General features: G+C 43.3%; 3 protein-coding genes across 8 annotated transcripts; 2 read left to right on the top strand and 1 right to left on the bottom strand.

Annotated features, from left to right (window-relative positions):
* The first annotated feature begins 9 nt into the window (after positions 1 to 9).
* Positions 10 to 6789, top strand: SLC10A1 (solute carrier family 10 member 1). 2 transcript variants are annotated; one of them, XM_053979828.1, is made up of 6 exons: positions 10 to 302; positions 1385 to 1931; positions 2638 to 2848; positions 3799 to 3977; positions 4898 to 5094; positions 6126 to 6789. In XM_053979828.1, the coding sequence occupies exons 2-6, from the start codon at positions 1528 to 1530 to the stop codon at positions 6290 to 6292; spliced, it is 1158 nt and encodes a 385-aa protein (XP_053835803.1). In that variant the 5' UTR covers positions 10 to 302; positions 1385 to 1527; the 3' UTR covers positions 6293 to 6789. The 2 variants fall into 2 exon arrangements, with proteins under 2 accessions (XP_053835803.1, XP_053835804.1); XM_053979829.1 differs by having other exon boundaries at positions 1253 to 1931.
* Positions 6790 to 8347: 1558 nt separating this feature from the next.
* On the bottom strand, positions 8348 to 12802 carry SRSF5 (serine and arginine rich splicing factor 5). Of its 5 annotated transcripts, none has more exons than XM_053979839.1 (8): positions 12718 to 12802; positions 12135 to 12281; positions 11887 to 11957; positions 11592 to 11687; positions 11176 to 11245; positions 9810 to 9883; positions 9394 to 9504; positions 8348 to 9232 (listed from the first exon to the last, which is right to left on the bottom strand). In XM_053979839.1, exons 2-8 carry the CDS (start codon positions 12258 to 12260, stop codon positions 8983 to 8985), a joined length of 798 nt encoding a protein of 265 aa, XP_053835814.1. In that variant the 5' UTR covers positions 12261 to 12281; positions 12718 to 12802; the 3' UTR covers positions 8348 to 8982. The 5 variants fall into 5 exon arrangements, 4 of the variants coding, with proteins under 4 accessions (XP_053835814.1, XP_053835813.1, XP_053835816.1 ...); XM_053979838.1 differs by having other exon boundaries at positions 12135 to 12278; XM_053979841.1 differs by having other exon boundaries at positions 8348 to 9229; positions 12135 to 12278.
* Positions 12259 to 21089, top strand: LOC128808992 (uncharacterized). Its single transcript, XM_053980683.1, has 3 exons — positions 12259 to 12268; positions 12366 to 12944; positions 20591 to 21089. The coding sequence occupies exons 1-3, from the start codon at positions 12259 to 12261 to the stop codon at positions 20662 to 20664; spliced, it is 663 nt and encodes a 220-aa protein (XP_053836658.1). The 3' UTR covers positions 20665 to 21089.
* Positions 21090 to 22070: the final 981 nt, after the last annotated feature.

The following is a 22070-nucleotide window of genomic DNA, read 5'->3' as shown; positions in this document are numbered from 1 at the left end:
CATCATAATAGCCTTCAGCAAAGGAATTAGAGCTCAGCCATAGTGCAGCAAATCTCCCCGGTTAAAATCCCTTCCCCAGTCCTGTTAGTACAACTACCAAAAGAACAGCAACTTCCCTCTCTGTGAGGCTCTTTTAGACCCAGGCTTTATATCCTGCAAGCAGAGGATGGGATTTTACCAAGGGGGATTTTCCTGAAGCAGGAGGACAGAAGAGTGCGATCGCTCACCAAGCCCAGCCAGGAAAGGACGGAGCAGTGGGTGATCTGCCAAAGCTTCCCACAGCCGCATCCACCAGCACTAAGGTAACTGCATCCATTTTGCTGTAGTTTAACATGCTCAGCTCTGTTTCTAGAGTCCCTCCCTTGACCTAGGGGGTGACTCAGGTCAATCTGAAGGCAATAAATGCCTTAAATGAAGGCAAAATCTGCCGAGGGATCAGGAAGTATAACACCTGAGGGCATGGCAGGTGTAGGGAAGCACATCCCCTGTTACAGCCAGGGACAGGGAGCAGTGGCAGGATGAGCAGCAGTCACTCTTGCAGAAGCTGGAGGATCAGCCACCTTTCCAGTCCCTCTTCCTGCTCCAGCACCAGCTGCCCAGGCCCTGCTTCCCTGCACACCAGAGCACTGAGTGTGTGTCATGCTGTGCAGCCTTGCACTGAAAGCACAGGGCAGGTACCAGTGTGGGGTGGGGAGTAGCTGCCTGTTTGGCTTTGCTTGGAGAGTTTGTGTGATGTCTGCAGTCCCAGCTGGATCACAGTGCAGAACACCCCAGGTCCTGAATGCAGCGCTGCTGTGCCCATGGAGCCCAGCCTTGCTCTGCAGAGGTCAGTTGAGGTATGTACCACACAGAACCTTCCCTCAGCACCAAGGAGGGAATAATATTTTCAATGTTGGTAAGGCTTGGAGAATTAATTCCCATATGCAACCAAATAATTTCTAGACAGTGTCAGTCTTAACATATCAGGAAAAGAGACATGAAGGCCCCTAAGAGTTTACTAGAGAAATTACTCATCCACATAGTAATATCTTCATAGACCTCACTATCAAAAGCTTTATTTATGGCCAGAAGAATAAGTATTTTATAATCTCATTAAAAACAAAGTACCCTGGATGCATCATGTTTTCAAGTATTTGCCTCAGCAGTATCTTGTGAATGAGAGGAGCTTTGGTTCATTTTCCTCTGTATGAAGTGCCCATCTTTACCTGTCTTCTCTACCCACCTTGAGCTGTCTCCCTCTTGCTCTCACCAGCTGTCTCATTATGAGGGTGGATGCTGGAAGAAGTGGAGGACCAGAGCAGAAATACACAAACTGCACAAGATATTTCAAAAATGAATGGGGTTCACAGCTGATTGCTCTAAATGCAGATTTCTGTTTCAACAGGTGCTGAAGGCTAAGAGTGGTGTCCTGAAAGAGAGCTCATGTTTTGCTTGCATTAATTTAATGTTATTTGGACTTTTGAATCAATCCTTCCCTCACCTTCCCAGCCACTTACAAAAGAAGGGACCTCTTAAGCCCTCAGCAGGATGAACAAGACCAAGGGAGCTTTTGATAGCCCAGAACTTTGGAGCCAAGGTTGCACACAGAGCAGCACCTCCCTGACCAATCTGGCACCACCCTTTGCATTTGGACAGCAGGCTATGGACACAGCCCTGAACGTAACCCTTATCGTGGTCCTCCTGGTCATCATGGTGTCTCTGGGATGTACAATGGAGATAGCCAAGATCACAGCTCACCTCAGGAGACCTAAAGGTGTGGCAATAGCCATATTGGCTCAGTACAGCATCATGCCCTTGACAGCATTCATATTGGGCAAGCTCTTCCAACTGGGCACCTCAGAATCCCTGGCCATCCTCATCTGTGGCTGCTGCCCAGGGGGAAACCTCTCCAACATCTTCAGCCTGGCACTGAGAGGGGACATGAACCTCAGGTAAGGAAAGCCACATACCTGTTCATTGTTCAGGCCAATCTAGTTATATGGCTGGTTCAGAAACTAATCTAATCAACATTAGGAGGCCCCAAGAAGCTGGACAAGGACTGAAATACTAAATCCAAAACATTTTTAAATTGCTCAATGAGTTGATTTGTCTCTGTTTTACAATGTCACTTTCTACCTTTCTCTGAATCATTAGAATGCTGCTCTTGATGACATGGGTGCAGGAACACGTTTTCCCCTCCACGAGCAGTACATAGAGCATCTATATATGTTGTGTCTATACATGCAGTTCTGTGTAAACTGATCATGCTGCCTGAAGAGGCTGCATCAGTGAGAAATGTTGAACTAGCAGAAGGCCACTCTCCAAAAAAACCTAGTGATAAAAAGATCCAGCAGGAAAATATGAAGTATTGCTTTTTCTCTCAGTTGTGAATTTCTGAAATGTGAACTGTACCCTTGTCATGGGTATGTATGTACCCTTTCTCAGCATGTATGAAACTTGAGTCATCTTCTCCCTTCTCATTCATATCACATCCTTCTGCAATCTGACAGTGATGTTGGGAAGATTTCAGTGACAAGTTGGGAAAAAGCAAGGTAAAGTCTTCTATTAAAATAATCTGTTCAGGCAAGTAATCAGATTAGCATACTCCATTTTTAAAAAGTGTTTTTCTTCTACTGAGGGGTCCTTTCTTCATCTCAGTGTTGTAATGACTGCATGTTCCATGGTCCTGGCAATTGGATTAATGCCACTGCTTCTGTACCTTTACTCGGGAGGACTATATGAGGATGATTTGGAGGGCAAGGTACCTTACAAAGGAATAATCACCTCCCTGGTGCTGATGCTAATCCCCTGTGCCATCGGCATCATCTTGAATGAGAAGAAACCACAGTACACTGGCCTTATCACCAAGGTAAGAAGTATCCTGTGCTAGTTGCCTTTCAAACAAGGGCCTTGAGGATGTTTTCAAATATAGAATCACAGACATATTAACTTCTCTAAGACATGCCACAAATCAATGAAAGGGTTGAGGCTAGAGCTCAAGACATCCACTTCACCGCTTTAATGGTTAAAATATTTGCCCAAGGAAAAGTCCTCCATCTTTTCCAGGCAGACATTTTGTAGCCAACTTCCTACATTACTCTCCTTTTCTTTCAGTTTTAACTTTGGAAATTTTTTGTTACATCAGCACTAATGAATCTCATAGGCACTGCCCCAAACTACTGGTGCTACCAAAGCAGAACTCAGATAAAAACCAACCAAATAACAATAACTATCCCAAAACAAATTAAAATCACCCCACTGCTATCAGAGGTCTAGCACAAGGCACAAATCGAATCACAAAATTGCTACTTAAGTTATTGAGATACCTCTCCAACAGAAGCCACTGTATCAACCAAGTGTCCACTTATGCCTGGAATCATGTCCCTGCCTCCTTTATACATCAGGCATTTAAACAGCAAAACAGAAATCCAGAAAAACAGATGCACCATTGTCTAACTCAAGAACTCTGCTAGGCTCTACCTGTGAGTAAAGTGGTTCCCTCAGCACTTGCTTGGGGTAGACTAGAGCCACAAAGAGACCTGGACAGAGACAAGTAGCAATGCCTGAGAAACAAGCAGCTTGTGCAGCAAGAGCAGTAATTTTGCATATAGACTGGAAAGGTATTTGGTTATTTAAGGTCTCTCTCAGTACTAGCCGAGGATTGTCTCTTGTTGATTACTGATAACGTTTTTGTCCATGAAAGGCACTTGTGCCCTCTCTGTACTTCACGTGATGGACAGAGAACTGGGTACAGCTGCTTCTAACAGCTGAGGAAAATTTTACTGGGGATTTCTCTCTTGTTAATCACTTTTATTTTAGGCAGGGATGGTTATGCTTCTACTGTCATCTGCTGCTATAATTGTTCTGTCTGTGGCCAATATGGGAAGCTGTATCATGGTTGTCTTCTCACCATCTCTCCTGGGAACTTCTGCCTTAATGCCCCTTACTGGATTCCTGCTGGGCTACGCTGTCTCTGCAGCCTTCAAGCTGGATGACCGGTATGTTCTTCCACATGTCCCTCCCCTCTCTCTCATCAGGAATAGGGAGGTTTGGCAGCTCTGCTTTGCAGAGCAATGGTGAAAATATGAATTTTAGGAGTATACTTCTGTCGAACACTGACTCCATTTACCCAAAATAGGACCTAGGAATACAACCAGACGCAGTACAAGCTGGTCCCAAGCCAGTGACTCCCACAGCTTGAGTGGGAAGAGAAATTACTTTAACCTCTGCTTGGCTTAACTGAGAGGGGAGGAATAGCTAAAGCAGGTGTTTTTGGCACAGGCACCTGATGACCATGGAAGGTTCACTGAACAAGTAGATGGAGGGTTTTGGCTTAAGGTCACTAGTGACCTGCTAAACATATTACCACCCTCTGCTCTTGATAATGAAGCTGGAGGAAAAAAATTATTAGCACCGAAAAAAAAACCCAAACCCAAAAAAACACAATTATTATTAACCACAACACGATTATTTCCCAGCTAATTACTATCTCAAATCAGTCAGTGTATTCTCAGCTGCAGCCCCAGGAATTTAGAATGAAAACCTGATATATAAAACCTGCTCCTCCTTTTTTCCTCATCCTACATGAAACAGGTAGGAATCCTCCTAGTCCTATTTATACCTTCATATGTCAGACTCTTACCACCTCAGGAGATTACTTCCCTGCAGGAAGCTGCAGAGTCCAGAGGAGGAGACAAGGCCTCTGATACCATTATGAAAAAAGTTCACATTTGTAACACAATCTGTCTCTGCCCATTGCGAATGGAGCAGGAGGCAAAAGCTTCTAGGGATTGCAGTATTGTTCCTGACAGAGCAGCTTTTAGCCACAGGTAAGTGCACCAGCAAGGTGGGCAGGGCTCTGTTTCAGTTGTTTGAAAGCAATTTAAATATGTAATCTATTTAACTTTTTCTCCTTCAGATGCAGGCGGACAGTGTGCATGGAAACTGGCTGCCAGAACGTACAGCTTTGCTCAGCTATCCTCAAAGTCGCCTTCACCCCAGAGATCATTGGCCCCCTGTACTTCTTCCCACTGCTCTACTTGCTGTTCCAGCTTGGAGAAGGATTTCTGCTCATCTTGGTCTTTCGGATCCATGACAGAAAAAAGCAAGCCAAAGGCAAGTACAGCTTTGCTCCTTTATTTCTTATACTTTCCATGCTACAATGTAACTACCGATGCATCTCTGCTTTATAAAGGCAGAATCCAGTTGCTCTTTAACTAGGGATTACATACCCAGCACATTAAATTCAAATCAGAGTCAAAAATTCAACGGAAGACCTTAGAAATTCCATGGACTTCTTGCATCAGCAGGATGTTTCATACAGCTACATACTATCAAAATTATCAGTGCTCAGGTTTTCACAGTCTGGTGCTTTAAGCTACAGTGGACACCCTGTAAAAGTCATGACCTGCACTGAGCACATGGAAAGAACAGAGGTGTTTGTGTGTGGCTAAAACTACACAAAAACATTACATATTCTTTAATGCAACAAATCCCAGCTTTGCGTCAAGCTGTTAAGTGATTCCCTGAGAGGACAGAACTGCCAAATACTACAGCCAATGGAACGAAACATTTGGGTCTTTTGCTAGAAAAGTACATAAAGAGATTGAAACTTCATTTTAAAATATATACAATATTGGTACAGATGTGAAATAGACTCTTCTCCAACTACAGCAGGGTCCTAATTCCAAGCTCAGCTGACTGCACAGATGGCTGAATGAGATCCTCCACCCACCACCCCTCTGATGCTGCCAGTCCAGCTTTTCTCCACTGCCTTGAGACAGATGCAGCAGAGTAGCTGCTACAGAGCTGCTTCAGGATCACTTCACCACATCTTATAGCTATGCTGGAGAACAACTTAATTAGGGGGGAAAACACACTCATTTGGATCCTTGGGTGTGCGTTCAGAGCAAAGCAGTTGATACTGGAAATAGATACGCAGGGGCTGGCAAGACTGTAACAAAAAGGTTGTATTCCAGCCTCCAGGTCATAAATGACTGGAAACAAAATGGCTTCAGTCTTTCGGCAGGAATCCCAAGCGCCTTCCTCTTGTTTTACATGACCCAGTAATTTCAGTTGTAGTTGTCACAATCTTTCCCTAATCTGGTTTCAGAAAAGCCTATTCTCACATTTTTCTCTTTCTTCAGATGCAGCAAAAATGATCTGTGCAGGTGTGGACACATTTAGCACTCAAGAAATGAAATCAGTGTCAAGACATTGCAGAAACAGTGGAAAACGAGGAAAACAATATATGGATTCTGCAGCAGTTGCTCTCACAACCCTCCAAGCTCTACCTTCTGCAGCCAGCTCATAGGTCTGCAGCTGTTCTGTCAAATGTATCTATACGCTCACATCACAGCAGCCATCCGCACCCACACTGTTATTCTCCAAAGACCTCGCTCCAGACTAAGCCTCGCTCTGTCAGCCCAGAAAGGAGGAGACCTTCAGCGACTTCAAAGTCATTGTGACAACCATTTGGGACAGCTGAAAAACATGCCAAGTGACTGACCCAGTTTTACCCGTAAGAAAATCTTCGCCTACATCAGCTCCTTTTCTTAATTTCACTTACCTGTAGCTGTCCTGCTGGAACACAATGGAAGCAGATCCTGACGATATCACTGCAGATTAATGTAATTTCTCTAACAGACTCAGCATGAGCTGTGAAAGTTTCTCCATGCAGAAGCCAATGAGATCGAATGCACAGCCAAGCAGCCCATGGGCTGTTGGTTTCTCCCATCCTCCAGCAGGTACTGTGTGGTACCACTGATCCCCCAGAACAGAGGCCACACAAACCAGGATCATGGCTACACAAACTGCCTTTGTATGCTGAGTTTAGGCCCAGCAACTGTACCTCCAACATCAGAGGAAATTTAAATGTGCCTTCTTTTGTAGCCATCAGTGAACTCAACACACCTGTTCTACACACCACTTAGATATGGTCACACTACACACATAGTACCAGGAAAGATTGGCATCAACATCTCCAATGTCTAGACTATGCCTTGTAACCTAAAGTAGTTCATCTTAATTAAGAATAAACTGGTTTGTACCAAGAACCTACACTAAACAGCATAATTTCTTACGCCAGAAATTAACAAAAGCCTCCATACTGCAAAGCCTGGGAGTTTAACAGGAAGCTCATCACAACAGCAGCCAGCTCCCCAGGGAAAATGCAGGCACTTGCTTATGCAGCTTGCATGGCAAGTAAGTGGTGTGGTCTAGAAACAGAATTTAGAACAACTATTTATAGAGCAGATACTACTTCACATTTAGCCTGAAAGAAGTCTGTGACCCCTTTCATCAAATCAGGTGCCTTCAGCCACCTGGGTTCCAGTTGAAGCCAAGTCCCACTGGGACAGAGATGCCCATCATCTCTAAGTTAGTAGGATCAACTGACTAAAGATCTCTACACAGTCGACCTTCCACCCTGATGAGTGTGAATGCTGTTTTACTCCTGCAAGTTCAAGCCCTCTGCTACACACCTCTTGGAGCGGTGACAAGCTGACTGGTAACAACCCAGTTAACTGTGGATCCTACCCCCTCTCAATGCCCGCTCTCAGGAGTGCCTGGCAGCCCAATATACTGACAGCTCCACAGACAGACCCATGCAGTACAAGAGCTCCTCCTCCTTCCTTAGCTTGGCACCCAAGAACTCTGCAGCAGCAGGGAGAAAGGGCAGCAGGGCTGCAGAGGCCAAACACCCAACCTCCCACAGGCAAGAGCTTGCTCTTCTATGATCTATGCAAATCCGAGCCTAGGCTACAAAGATCTTTTTAAAGGTCTGTGTAGATTACCATAATAGCTTTGTAAAGCGCTTTATAAGAAAACACATTATTTTAAAAATTAAATTCCTAAGTTGTCTTGTGGGTGAGGGCTTGAGAAATACGGGGACTGCAGAGGACTGCTGCCATTGGAAGGCACGAACACTAAAACACAGAACCTCATGGTACTACTGCTGCATTACTCCCACCCACCAATTTAAAAGTCCCTCTTCCCCAAGAATGAGGACTAATGCTTACAAAAATGGTTTATCTACACTTCAGTGTTCTCATACCAACATGCACAAATACACTAATGAAGTATGCTGACTACATCTGCCATTAACACTCCATGCTTATTATCCCAAGACATTAAAAGCTAAATGACTCATCCACTCCACTTTTTGCTATGAACTATGACAACCTGATTATCCATGTTCTTATTTCAGAACACAGATGTACAAGGACATCACACGATCTATATTTAAAAGGATCCTAATTCTCACCCCTGCCCAAAACAGTATCACGTTGGCACAGCTCCATCTTTAAGGAACATTTTAACACAGTCACAACCACTTTATTAACACCAAGAAACAAACTAGAAGCAGAAATGTTTCTTTATACTTTATTTGAACTATTATATTCTTAGGTATCAAGAAATAAAGAGTGCTTTATAGAATATTATTACCACAGGGCAGTGAAATGGGCATTTTCTTTGTGTAGTGCAAGTCATATTAAATGAAAATATTTTAAAATAAAGTTTTATTACCAGTACCGACCAGCACTTAACCTGCTGACCTATAGCAGAAACAATGTCTCAAAAGCACAAAAAAATACCCTCTGAAATAAAGCTTTATGTACAGCACATATAGAGCTCTCTTAGATGTCTAAAACTATTAGTCTGAGACATTAATGTTTTTAGTCGCTATTCACAGTTGAGTATACTGAAAATTAAGTGTTCAGATGACTTTAGAGTACAAAAAAATTTTTGTTATAAAGAGCTCTGCCAATATAGACAAACTATACACTTCAGACAGTCACAAAAAAATGTGAGCAAGAAAAGGGTTATCAAAAAACATTTAATACAATTAGTCAATAACCCTTCCCACCATGGTCCACATCTACAAAGTTCCCCCTTCCCTCCCCTCCCCCCATCCAAACCCTTTCCCACAGAAAGTCACATACTTACCACAAGTTTTAGCAAGTATGGTTTAAAAAAGGGCCCTTAGGGCAAGTTATTTATAGTTCAGTTGCCACTGTCAACAGATCTGGACCTTGATCTAGACCTCTGCCGGTCTACAGATGACGGAGATTTGGATCTGCTGGAAGAACCACGTTTCTGGCTCTTGCTCGGCAGTGGAGATCTGCTAACTGATCGCGACTTGCTACGGCTCCTGCTCCGTGACCTGCTGTAGGACTTGCGGCTGCGGGAACGGGATCGGCTGCGAGACCCGGATGAGCTCCTGCTGCGCGACCGTGACCTGCTCCTGGACCTACTGAGGAGCCAACAGGGAGCGCCAGTCAGTGCCAGCTACAGAACCTCACAGGCTCGGCCGTAACCAGGCACTCCACAGCTCTCCAGCTTGGCTGCCTGGTCACTGACTTCCAAATTTCTCAGTGAATGTTTAAGCATTATTAGAAGAGTAGAAATCCATACCTGTGCCTTTTGCTGCCTTCAATTAGTTTGATTTTCCTTCCGTTAATTTCTTTACCAGAAAGCTTTTCAATAGCATTCTTTAAATCACTGTAAGAGGCAAATTCAACCACCCTATGGAAAAAAAAACCCAAACATAAAGCTCACTATTACATGTTGTAGTTACCATTACAAGCAAAATTTACACATGGAAAAAAACAAACAAAACCCCAAAACCTACACTGCTCAGTGTAATTATCCCTTGTCATCACTGAAGCATGAAAAATTCCCCTCCCCAAACATTTCCCACATGCATTTTCAAAGGGTAGCTAAATTAAGCCAGAAACAGCTGCTGACACCGAAAGTAGCCAGCTTCCCTCCCCAAATATTACATATACAGGTTACTCTACAGCTTTCAAGAGATCACTTGACAGGCTTACCCTTCATTTAACTTAGGTCTGTGTGCATCTGCAAAGGTTACTTCCCCGGCTTGCCTCATGAAGTCTTTGAGATCCTAACACAAGACCACTTTTGTTACACAAAGAAGTGAAATTAACATTTACTTATACAAAAGTAGTTTAAAGCAAACAAAAGAAATTTATGACTACTGAAAGAGAAGTTGTTAGATAAATCACATACATGGCAACTGCCATACTTGTTATCAAAACTGCATTATCTGTATCATGATCTGTATCAGGGCACGAAATAAATGAGAAAAGCATATTGCTTTAAGCAAAATGCTAATAAAGGGTCTTAACATTAAGGTTAATATTAGTCTAAAATGATTTTATAGATTAAATAACAAAGAGAAAGAAAGAGAGAGAAAAAAAAGAAATAAAAAGCACATTTTTATATCTATTGAATTGACTTTGAAATACTACCCATATATTTTTGGACTGTTTCAGTCTCCATTTACATTACAAGTCTTATATGAATACAAAATTACATTTACATAACACCAATTATTTTGTGCCCCATATGTCATTAAAAATATAGTTTACTTTACCTTTATAAACATTTCCCTAGGCTAGCCAAGCAGCAAACTGCATTAAGCGACCGGAGATACCGTCATGACATATGCCCGACTGGCTCTTCGCCACCCACTTGCCGAACACTACCCAGTCGATGGAAGCCATTAATCGCACTGCCCTCCCTATCAGGAGACTATGGATGGATCCATTCTCTATGCTTGATGTCACCAAGGACCACTTTACTGCGATCAGGATTCCAACGACCACCTAATTTCCAATCTTTCAACTCTTTTCGACCAGGACCTCGTTATTCGGAAGCGTTACAGGAAGAACAGCTCTCAACTTAGGAATCAGATCTCGTTAACGCTCTGGGACCGCTGCAATGTGGCACTTTAAGGAGTGCATCGATTACGTCTAGACCGGCAAACACAGATCTAGAGGTGGCCAAGTGACATTGTAGGAGCTGACTGGAAAGTCAACCAGGCCCGACCAAGAGTGACCAAGACAGAACGATTAGGATAACCCACAGGCACTCCTCGTCATAAGGCCAACGACACAGATAGGCTGGCAAATAAAGGGTTTAATATGTGGTTAAAATGGATTTTAAAAACAAGAAAAAAAAATAAATATATATCCTCAAACATATAAATTTATTACTATGAATTAACATTAACTAGCTTTCATTCAAAATATTTAAGTTACTTTACTAAAAATCATATTAATTACATAAACGTTTTAATAAATTAGGTTTTACTTTAATTATTTTACAAAATAATTACATTCCATTACATACCCATTAAATGAAGTCAAAATAGTTAATCATGTTTCAACAAACCTGCCAGCTGACACGAGAAGACAAATTTTCCACTATGAGGCGATTTTCTGTTCTTAGAGGTGGGGCATTTCTGTTTTGAAACAAACAATTCAGACTTCTATCAGTAAATGCAATATAACCATGTTAATATTAACAAACTCTGTACCAAGAGCTAGCATCAGCGTATCATCTTTAGTACTATGACCTGAACTATGTAACGCCCAGAACAATCTAGGGCAGGCAGTAAGTACTTAGGGGAGGGAACGTAAGGATGACAGGCATATCTGAGAAGTTCTGTAATCTTCACTATCCCGCTCCCACATCAAACTACTTAAAAGGCAAACAACACCTTTTAATAGCTTGTTGCAGCTCACATTCTCTGGGATGAGCCCAAAGCATTCTTTTTTTAAACTGTATTGGTTCAAAGCTGCACGTACCTCCTGTCACTGCGCGGGCGGCGGCTACTGAACCGGTCAGAGTACCTCCCTCTGCCTCTGCCCCTCGAGCGTGCTCTGGCATGCTCAATGGTCACCCTGTGAAGGGAAACACGTAACACAACACGTGTTTTTACATATTTCTTCTTTTGTATGCAGTTGTAATTCTCAGGACAAAGATAAGACGAACGAAACAAAACCAAAATAGTCTGACGAATATGGATAACACAATTCAAATTGAAATTGACTTTTATTTTAGATCCCCAAGCTTGTGTAGTCATGAAATAGGATACCTCACCTCTCACTGCAAAGTTCTTTTCCATCCAATTCATAAACAGCATCATCTGCATCCCTCGGATCCTCAAACTCCTGCAAAACCAAGACAACAAAACCAAGCAATTACATTCCCATGAACGAGCAGATGCCTATTTATCACGTGGTGTGCCTTGATGGGCACGTTAATTAATTTTCTTTCGAAGCAGCTTCATAAACCTGAAATGCGAGTGTGCACTAAGGGGGTGGGCAAGGGAAAGGGGACGCACTCACCACGAAGCCGAAGCCCCTCTTCAGGTCGATGTCGCGGATGCGGCCGTACCCCTTGAAGAACCTCTCCACATCCTTCTCCCTGGCGGCCGGGTTCAGCCTCCCGATGAAGACGCGGCAGCCGCTCATGGCTGTGTGTGCGCGGCCCTGCTGCGGGGACAGGCGCGTCAGGCCCGCCCGGTGACTCAGCACCGCCCGCTGCCGCACTGCGCCACCCGGCCCCGCCCCCGCCAGGGGCCAATGGGAAGGCGGCGGGCGGACACCTCCTCACTGCTCCCCCAATAGGAGCCCGGCGCGCGGCCCCCGGCCCCGCCCAGCGCCGCCCCTCCCAGTTAGCTCCGCCCCCCCAGCCGAAGAAGAAAAGCAAACGCCATCGCTCTGCCACAAAATGGCGGCCGTGCCGCACCCGCCTGCGGCACCGACCCCGCCGCGGCGCGCACCGAGCGGAACGGAGAGGCGACAACGCCAGCCAGGAGCCCGCGGGCCAGCCGGGCACACAGCAGAAGCGCCCCGCATCGCACACGCTCCGCTTCCCCCGTGCTCCGCTCTGCGAGGAAGCTTTTACGAACCTGGAGCTTTTACGAACCTGGGCTGTGGGTCTCGGTGCAGGCCGAGCCGGACGGCTGCGCTGTGCGGCACGGCAGATGATCGGTGAATCGGACGGGCAGATACGTCCTCCCCGGGCGACAGACGGCTCCGACTGCTGCGCAACGCCGGCGCTGCGCCGCGAAATGGAGGCGGCCCCGCGCGTCAGCACCGCCCCGCGCGGCGATTGGCGGAGGCGGCGGCCACGCCCCTCCCCGGGGAATCCAGGTCAGGGCGGGGGGGCCGCGCCGCGCCCCTCATGTGGGAGCCATGTTGGGGCGGCAGCGGGGATAAACAACCCGGGCCGCATGGGGTCTTAGGCCGGGAATCGTGTGCTGAGGGCGAAACGCAACCATCGTAGCTCTTTCACACATCCAGTACACAACAGGCTAAAACCCGTACTGCTCTTGTGTGGGGCAAGGGCTTGGTCAGGCGTTTCTGGCTACCGATGAACAAAGAATGAGAGGAGGAAAATCCATAAGGAGATCCTGATCTGCTTAAATCCTCATTTGGAATCAAATGTGTAACGACAAGGTAGAGAGATCAGCTTTGTCTCCATTTTATATAACTCTGCAGAATTTATCACAGCTTGGCTTCTAGGTGGTTGCAGTAAAGGCAAGATATTATCCCAAGGGGTATTTGAAATGAAGAAAACATCTGGAAGTTGAAGATACACCCACTAGTTTTCCAGTACAGACAGAGGCTGCAGCTCTGTGACCCTCCTTACCAGATTTTTGCACTGCTGGATCAGTTGGCTTTACACAAGAGCCAGCAGGTACAGCTGCACCAGGCTGCCTCTTTTGATGCATTTTGATAATTACGGTATGGTCCTTTTAATAGCATTTTCCTCACTTGTCACCTGAAGTCCCATGCTGCCCTGAGTCCCAGCCCCTACCCCTTCCCTTTGTGGACCATCTTTTTACAGCCAGGGTCTGTTATTAATGACCTCTATGGGATGAATTTCTCTTTTTCATGCTTAGTCACCGACATGTATTTGTGCTGGAACAATACAGCACGTGATGGTGCTGACATCATAGCTTTATATGACTGCCCCCATACTCACTCAAACTGCAACAGCATGCAGAGTACCAAAAATGGGAAAGTTATTTCTGCTGCATGCAGTGATGAGAAAGGCTACCATGTAGCTAAAGGTTTGGCAAGGGCACTGTCAGCATCACTTGCTTCTCTCTTGGGTTCCAAAGATGCACATTTCCGTCCTGCGCAGAGGCAGCGTCTGCGAGAAAAGCCAGGATGATGCACAGATGGGAAAATCTGCAGTACAGGGAGGACTTTGAGCAAGGAAAGACAATGCTGGTGATTATCCCTGTGGATCATAACCTTTGCCTGCTGAGGAAGATAAATGTTAGATGGCACATCTGAATGTAAGAGTGCTAGTTTCATTATGGGTTACAGTGCTTTAACAGATGCCATGGGAACAGGCAGTTCTGTTCCTGTCAACACCAGGACTCTCCTGTCTGCAGAGTGAGGTGGTACATAAAAGCTAAACCAGCAAAAGGTAGCGCTGGAAAAGGCAGCAAGCAGACTTCTGAAGGTTTAACTCCACGAAAACCAGCTTGTAGTGGGATAAAAACAAGGGTTAGCACTGAATAGAGGAGAGAGGAAGGGGCAGGAGTGCCCCTTTAAGGAAGAGCTGCTCATTTTAGCAGTGCAAAACTGCAGTTTAAAAAGCCTTGTCCTTGTAACTGCCAAGCAGTAATCTCCCTGTATCAGAACACTGGATTAAAAGCATCAAAAGTCAGGAGGAGATTCAGGAGACAACAATCACTCTTTATAACATTCCTGTGTTACCTTAGCCTGTGACGAGCAAAAACATCACATACTCTTCTACTCTCATGGTTTTCTCACGTGAGGGTCATGAGCAAGCACGCCTGTTTCCTACCCAGTTTCTCCAAGTTGTATGTAAACAGGCAGTACTATTTCTCCCTTTAGCTGAGGTTGTCTGAAGACCACCTAGGACTTGTTAATATTGTTGCTGTTGGCTAGCCCAGTAGTGTCCACATTCCAACATTCCTGCAGTTCTGGTTGTTGAGAGCCACAACAAGCCAGCTAAAATCTTTGCACTTTTTTAATCAAGGTAATTAAGTAAATACAGTTACTATTTGGAAGTGAGAAGGTCATGAGGCAGCAGAAGAATAAATGAATGTTGAAACAAAGTCTCAGCCAGATACCATTAATGTCTGCTTGTGGAAAACAGGGAATAACTCTTTGCTGTCCCTTCCAAATTAAAAAAAAAAATCTAAAAAGTAATCAAATGAAACTAATGAAGTCCAAGTCAAAATGTGCAAAAAGAGGTGGTTCTTCACCAACTGATAGTAGACCTCTGGCATAACTTGCTGCAGGATGATGCTCTGGATACAAGAAGTTTATATGGCCTTACCCTACAGACAGTTTTAAGCCAGGGAGGAGGAGGAAACAGGGAAAAATAGGAGCAAGAGAGGAAAAAAAGAGACTCCAGTTCAGAGACTGCCTAGCACTGCTGAAGACCCTCTACAAAGCCTGCTGTCCCACGGATCCACAGTGAAGCTGCTGTATAAGCCATGTAGCCAGAGACTCAGCACTTTGCTCAGTTCTACAAGACTTCTTGAATGAAAACAGAAATGTTGCTTACATTCTCTCCTGATACTGGTGAATATATTTGTTACTTCTTCCACTAGGTTATCTGTGTTAATCTCCTCTACCATTCTTTGTTTTCTCCTTACCTGTACTCTTAATTGCCTATGCATGCTCTGTTCTGTTTTTTTTCCAAAACTCCATGACTAACTAAACTAACATATTTCTGTTACTGCTACATAAGCGTAGCTCTCTTAGAAGTAGCAGCAATGAGGATTCAAGAACAGCTTTGCAAAAGGCTCAAATAGGTGGCAAACACTGAATAGAGAATTTAATCATTGAGCACCAATTGCTTTTCTTCAAAATATTTGGAGAAAGAAAATGGAAATGGACCAAAAAAAGAATAGAATAACACATTCAGAAATTAGTTTTTCACAGTTTTTTTTTTTTTTTTTCTGTTTTTCCACTTTTTTGGAAAGCTAAGCTTTTCATATTGCTCAGATCTAAAAATACAGATTTCTTATATCTTAGTGTCAGGCTGAGAGCCCTTGCCCACCACCCAGAAGTATATTTAGCAAGTAGAATCCTTGTTTTTATTTTTTTGGCAGATTGTAATTCAGGGTGAAACGTGCTGCCCTGGGGCTGTATCACTAAGCAGTCAGTAGAGTTAGGGAGCCTGACTGAGGGCTGCTCTTCCACAGTCCAGACAGACCCTCACAGCCTAATCTGACTTGTTTCAGTTGGCTCCTGCCAGAACACCCTGGATAACAGTTCCTCACACTCATCTTTTCTAGCCAAATGTAATAAACATCCCATTAATTATAGCTCAGCAGCAGTATTAAGCTAGTCCTGGAGGTACCTTAGGTACAGGGGGATCTGTAACTCAACAGTGAAGTTGCAGACTTTACCTTTTAGTTCAAGTGAGTATGTGTCTTCCATGGCTGTGGCTCAGGAAGAAGGAGCAGAGGCAGGAACTGATCATCTCCTCTTCTGGACATGGGGCAGGCACTGCCTATGTGTCTGCAGTTTGCCACTGTGTGAAGCAGTCAAGGCAAACTGACAACAGAATAGTGCACCATCACATCATATCATACCCCAGTAGAAATTTAATAATGACAAAGGCCTTATGCACCATCACATTTTTTACATCATCTATAAATGCAACAAGGTTTAGGTTAGCTTTTATGCAAATTTATGCCAGCTGCAGATGGGCAGCTGGAACCTGGTCCAGCATGAAGATTACAGGTACAAACTGGAAAGGATGTTTTTTCCTTGGGTTAATATGTGAATGATCGGAACAAGTTTACACCCACTCAGTGTGTTTACTTTTAGATGCTGAATGCAAACACGTGAGGAAATCTCAGAACACTGTGAGAGCAAGCTGTAGACTGTTGCAAAAACACCTTATGGGGTCAAAGCTATTTATAAACCTTCAGAAGGTAACAGGAGATCATCTGCAGGATCATGTGTCCTTCCTTGTCTGGCCCTTTTCTGAGAGCCATGTAAGCCCTTTTCTGATTTAACTTCATGTTAGAGCTACCCCCAAATACAACAACTGCCATGGTCTGCCATTACATTTCCAAGCAGCTTAAATCATACTGTGTCTTTGTTTTGACAAACCACTTTCTTTATGTACAAAGACCTAGGGACTAACACTGGCAACAGTTTTTGTTTTCAGCAGAGGGCAGATTGCAAACACTGAGCATGTCATCTTCACCTTTTGCTTAATTGAGATACAGTATTTACTTTAAACAGAGTATGAAGAACATAGGTCATAATAGGGAAAGAATAGGATGAAGAAAATTCACCTTTTCTCAAGAAAACAGCACTTTTAATCCTTAAACTCTGTGAAGTAACTAATGAACCATTCCTGAGAAATCTCTAGTACCATACCAAATGCCTAATTTCCTAGTGGTACAGTGATTTTTTGACTGGCAGACTTCAAAGGTCAGAAAGGCAATGGAACAAAAGATTAAACCATCACTTTTTACACACTTTCATTCAGTAAACTGGTCAACTGCTTCTGCCAACAGAGCAGGCAGTCAAGATCAAGATATTTCAAATTAATACAACACTCCTTGCTACAATAACTAAGTTATCAGGCAAGGGGGGAAAATAGAGATGTCTTAACCCTGACAATAATAAATCTTATAGTCCATTTTTAAGCAACTAGGAAAATGTCAAAGTAAAATTCATTGTAAGCTGGAAGTACAACTTTTTCAGAGTTTGCACTCAAAATAGCTCCTTGACAAGCCTAGAGACAATTCCTTTGGGGAATCAGGGGTCTCTTCTTAGCATGGAATCATTCATAAACAGCATCATCTGCTGATATGCACAGAGCATACAGTGTTAAAACATGCAGATGAATCAGGCTGGGAAGAGTTTCAAATACTTTGAAGATCAGAAAAGAGGGGGTGATATTTAGGGGCCAAGTTATGAAGTGAATGGCAGAATGACAATAAGGCAAGATTTAACAGTAACTTCAGTTTCCTCACCACAGAAGGCCACACCATTCATAAAGAGGAGTATATATTGTTTTCTGCTATATTTGATGAATAGAAGTCAAATCTTCGTGGAAGGCTGAAGTGTTATCAATGCTGTAAGTTACTTCTGTTCATCTCACCCTATTTTCACATGAAGTTCAAGTCTGGGGAGGATAGTACAAACCCTATCAATGGTGTGATTATTTCTTATTCTTAGGACACAGTTAAACTGAGGAAAAAACAACATTAAAACATTCTACCACATCCTTGCCCAGTCCAGGAAAAATGTCAATAGGCTGTAATTACAAGAGTCTGTTTAAAATAGAGGTCACATTACACATATTAAAACAAAAACAAGAAAGAAAAAAGCTTACACAAAAATATATATTCTACCTTTCATAAAAGGGAATGATATCTTGAAATCAGAGAACCAAGTGTAACAAATGCTCTGGAAACGAGATATGATCAAATCAAGTGCAACTGAAAAAATCCAGAAAATTTGCAAATGGCATGACTACAATCAAATGTACTGAGATGAAAAGAGGTGCAGTGAAAAGGACCAAAAGTTGCTCAAATTATTCCCATTGAAATCCCAAAAGCAGGCCAGAAAGGTAAATAAAGAGACAGAAGAAGAAACAGAAGAAATGAAATGCTAAAAAAAAAAAAAACACAAAAAAACAAAACCAAACCAAACCAAAACAAAACAAAACAAAACAAAACAAAAAACCAAAAAAAACCAAAAAAAAAAACAAAAAGAGAAAAATCTGAAACTAACAAAAACAATAAAAGTGAATGGGATGACCTGAAGTGCAGGGAAAGGGACACCAAAGCTTGCCCAACTGATCCTCATTGAAATCACAAGATCTCGTTCCCTTTCCTGAAAGGAATTGGAATATATATATACACATATATATGACATTATGCTTCCTTTAGCCTTCTGACAGATGCTGCTGGAAAGCAAACTGTATTTTCAGTACCTGTTTAACCATCCAGGAATTATGCATAACTTGCGTTGTATTTGTATGTCACTTTAGTTACTTTGAAAAAGTGTGTGTATATTTAAGCAATATTACTCTTTGAATGTTCTCATACCAATACTGAGGTGTTTCTTTTCCTATTGCCTAAAGATACATGTATGCATGATCTTTCTATAGATGTCATTTGATGCTACAATCAATTCAGTGACAGGCCTGTTTCTGGAAGTTTCTGCTCCCAGCTTCTCATTCTTGCTGTTCTCTCTGCTTCCGTTTTACCAACTCCTTTGACAGGGCTCTGCTGTCAGAGGAGTACCAATGAGATCCACATCTCACCATATCCACACTAGAATTTATCTCTGAAGTGCTTATTCCCTACTGGGGACTGTGCCACTAGGTAACATCAGGCCCTTGAGCTTTAAACTATCCTATGATCTATGTGACAAATGCAACAACACAGAGGTAGAATAATTAGTGAGGATGCTGGAATTCACCCTTCTGCAAACCCATAATGCCAGCCAGCCAAACCCTCAAGAAGACAATTAATTCTCTGAAAATTTCCCTTGCAGCCACAAGTGCTGGGAAGGTTGTCTAAATGTAAGAGAAAATGAAGCAGATTTTGGCTTGTATTATCCTCAGACATGGATAATGTCTGCAAGAAGCCCTTCATAAGCAAAGGGGTGTTTGGTGCCACAAAGCACGCTCATCTGCAGGCATTAAGGAGTGATCAGCACCAGCAGATATGGAAGTGGGACAGCTCCCAGGGTGCAGCAGCTGGAAGGATCAGGGGAAGACCTCTGTAGTGGTTCATCTCTTATTTCTTAAGCATAGGGATTTATCTGAAGCATGCTACTCTCTATGTAGGCTTTAAAGGCCTGTATAATGGTCAGCTTGAACCAAGTTAAACTCAGAGCCCTGACAGTGATGTGCAGTGAGCTGCAGTGCATGCTAGGCTGCAAAGCACAGTAACTCAAGCACATATTCCACCTACTGCTCTCAAGTGTTTGGCCACCACAATGTTCTGAATACTTTCTGCCCAAAGCAAAAGACATGATTGTCCAGATCTCTTTTCTATTTGGCACCATTTCTGCAGCTCTAAAACAGCCATAGCTTCTTTCATGCAGCCCCCTGAGCTGCACAGCGCATTAAATAATGCCACAACAGCTTTTCCAAGGGTCTGATACTGCTACATGATTCTCTAGCATCCCTAGTTTGCTAGTTCCCAGCATATACGCAAGCAGAAAAGTTCTCTTGTGACTACTGTCAAATTCAGGCATTGAATGGCAAGGAGGGGAAGCAACAGGCACAGGCTGTTTCGGACAGGCAGAAAGCTGGAAGACAAAGAGCCTGGCAGGTCAATCCATTCTTCATTACTTGCTCTAACTCCTCACCACCACCTTCTGCCTTTCCACAGGAAAATATGTCCCCTTTCCAGCGCAGAGACAAGCCAAGAGCCTTGGCTGCTCTCTGTGGGAAGTCACTTCATTTTAACAAATGACATTACAAGACACTTTATTTTTTTGTCTGTTAAACCCATATTTATGTTTCAGAATTTCTCCTGTCACATTGAGTTACAAGCCCTTGGAATAGGATAAAGACTCCTTTTTCTTCCCTGGAGACTGTTCCTTTTGGATAGTAATAACAACCCTCCTTAGCTGTCCTGCACAGCTGAGATACACATATTTATCTTATCCCTTTTCATCTTTTCTTGTCTTTCCAGCCTCTGATTAGTTCATTGGTCTTGTGTGACCCTTGCTTTGTTTTTCCCATGTCTTAGACTCAGCTGCAAGACAGATGATAAAATTGATAAATATCATGATGCTTAAATATGTTGCTGCTCCCACAGGTGCCTCCCACCCCTCTGCATCTGTTGCTAGGAGGGTATCTCCTGGAAGCTCAGAGGCCTTTTATTCAGGCTAGGCTAAATTCGTGTTACAAGGCTGGCCTGATCATCCTTTGCTCCTCTGGGCTGTGCTGCTGAGAGGACGGAAAATGAACTCCCTATCTGGTGAAAAATGCTCTCCATGACCCTAGCTCCGCTGTCTGACTGAGATGGAAGTATGGACATAAAGCACGGGCTCTGGCAGGCAGCTTCATGGAAGAGGAGAAGCGTGACTCGGGCAAAATACTGATGGGCTCTGCATTCAAAGTGACCAAACTGTATACACAGGGAAATTTGAAGTGTTCCCGACAGCTGCACTGGGGCTTCAATCCTATTTTGGGTTGGGTTGTTGTTTTTTGGTTTTTTTTCCCAAAGCTATAACAAAAAAGGAAGAAAAAGGAAATCAAGAAGAGCATTTAAAAAAAATCATTCCCTATTTAAAGAAAAGACAATTTTAAGTTGTTTTGTTTTGTTTTTTGGGGTTTTGTTTTGGTTTGGTTTGGGGTTTTTTTGTTTTTTTTTTGTTTTACCAAATCCTTTTCACATTCAAGGAAGAAAACTGTGGTTTTATGCTTAAACTGACATCCTTAATTTCAAAGGTAAAGGTAGCCATGGCTATGTAATAGCTGGGTGCTTCATGATCTAGGTTCCACACTCTAGTAGATAGGTAGGTACACAGATGAAAATTCAGGCAAGATCTGTGAAGCACCAGCCACAAGACAATATCACATAAGCTCCTGAAAGAGGGAAAAAAGACCCTCACCAAATGATTATGCTCCGTTTTTGTTAAGCACATTTTTAACTTCAACAGCTGAATAACATAGCGGCTCACAGCTGCTTTATTTAAGGTTTCATTGATCTTACTCTGTTGGGAGCTTATAATGAATACCAGATCCCATATCCCTTATATTTTCTATGGAGACAGGCAGAAGGAAAACACTTAAAACAAGGCAAGCTTTCTTTGAGAAGCAGGGGAGGGTGGGAATCCCCCTCAAGCAGTAATATTCTCCTGCTCCCTCACCAGACTAAAAAGGAGACACATAAAAGTTATAAATAACTTTTCTTGGTTATGGAAGCCAATAAAATAAGAAAGATCTTTTGGACTTTAAAGAGCAAAAAAAAAATGTACTTCGTGGTTTTCAAAATTTCAAAGGAAACTGCATCAATTGCCCAGAAGGGCAGAGTGTTTAGAGAATTTATTAACTCAGTCATTAACCTGGGTAGCAAAGCATCTCCCCTGTGCCCTGGGAGATCACATTTGGGTTGCAGTGTCACTCCTGCCACTGCTGGAGAGAGACTGATAAGAGTGCTTTCTCTTGCCCGATTTACATCCCTTCCTTACCCCCTTGGCTTCAGGTTAGCAATAAGATGCTGCTGGTGGGTTTGTGCTCCTGGGGGAAGGTCAAAATGCAATGGTGACGGGCATCCTCAGAAACTACAAAAA

Source organism: Vidua macroura, chromosome 6 (genome assembly GCF_024509145.1).
Source record: "Vidua macroura isolate BioBank_ID:100142 chromosome 6, ASM2450914v1, whole genome shotgun sequence".
NCBI lineage: Eukaryota > Metazoa > Chordata > Aves > Passeriformes > Viduidae > Vidua > Vidua macroura.
Note: the sequence above shows the minus strand (reverse complement) of the source record. Positions and strands in the feature narration are given on the sequence as shown.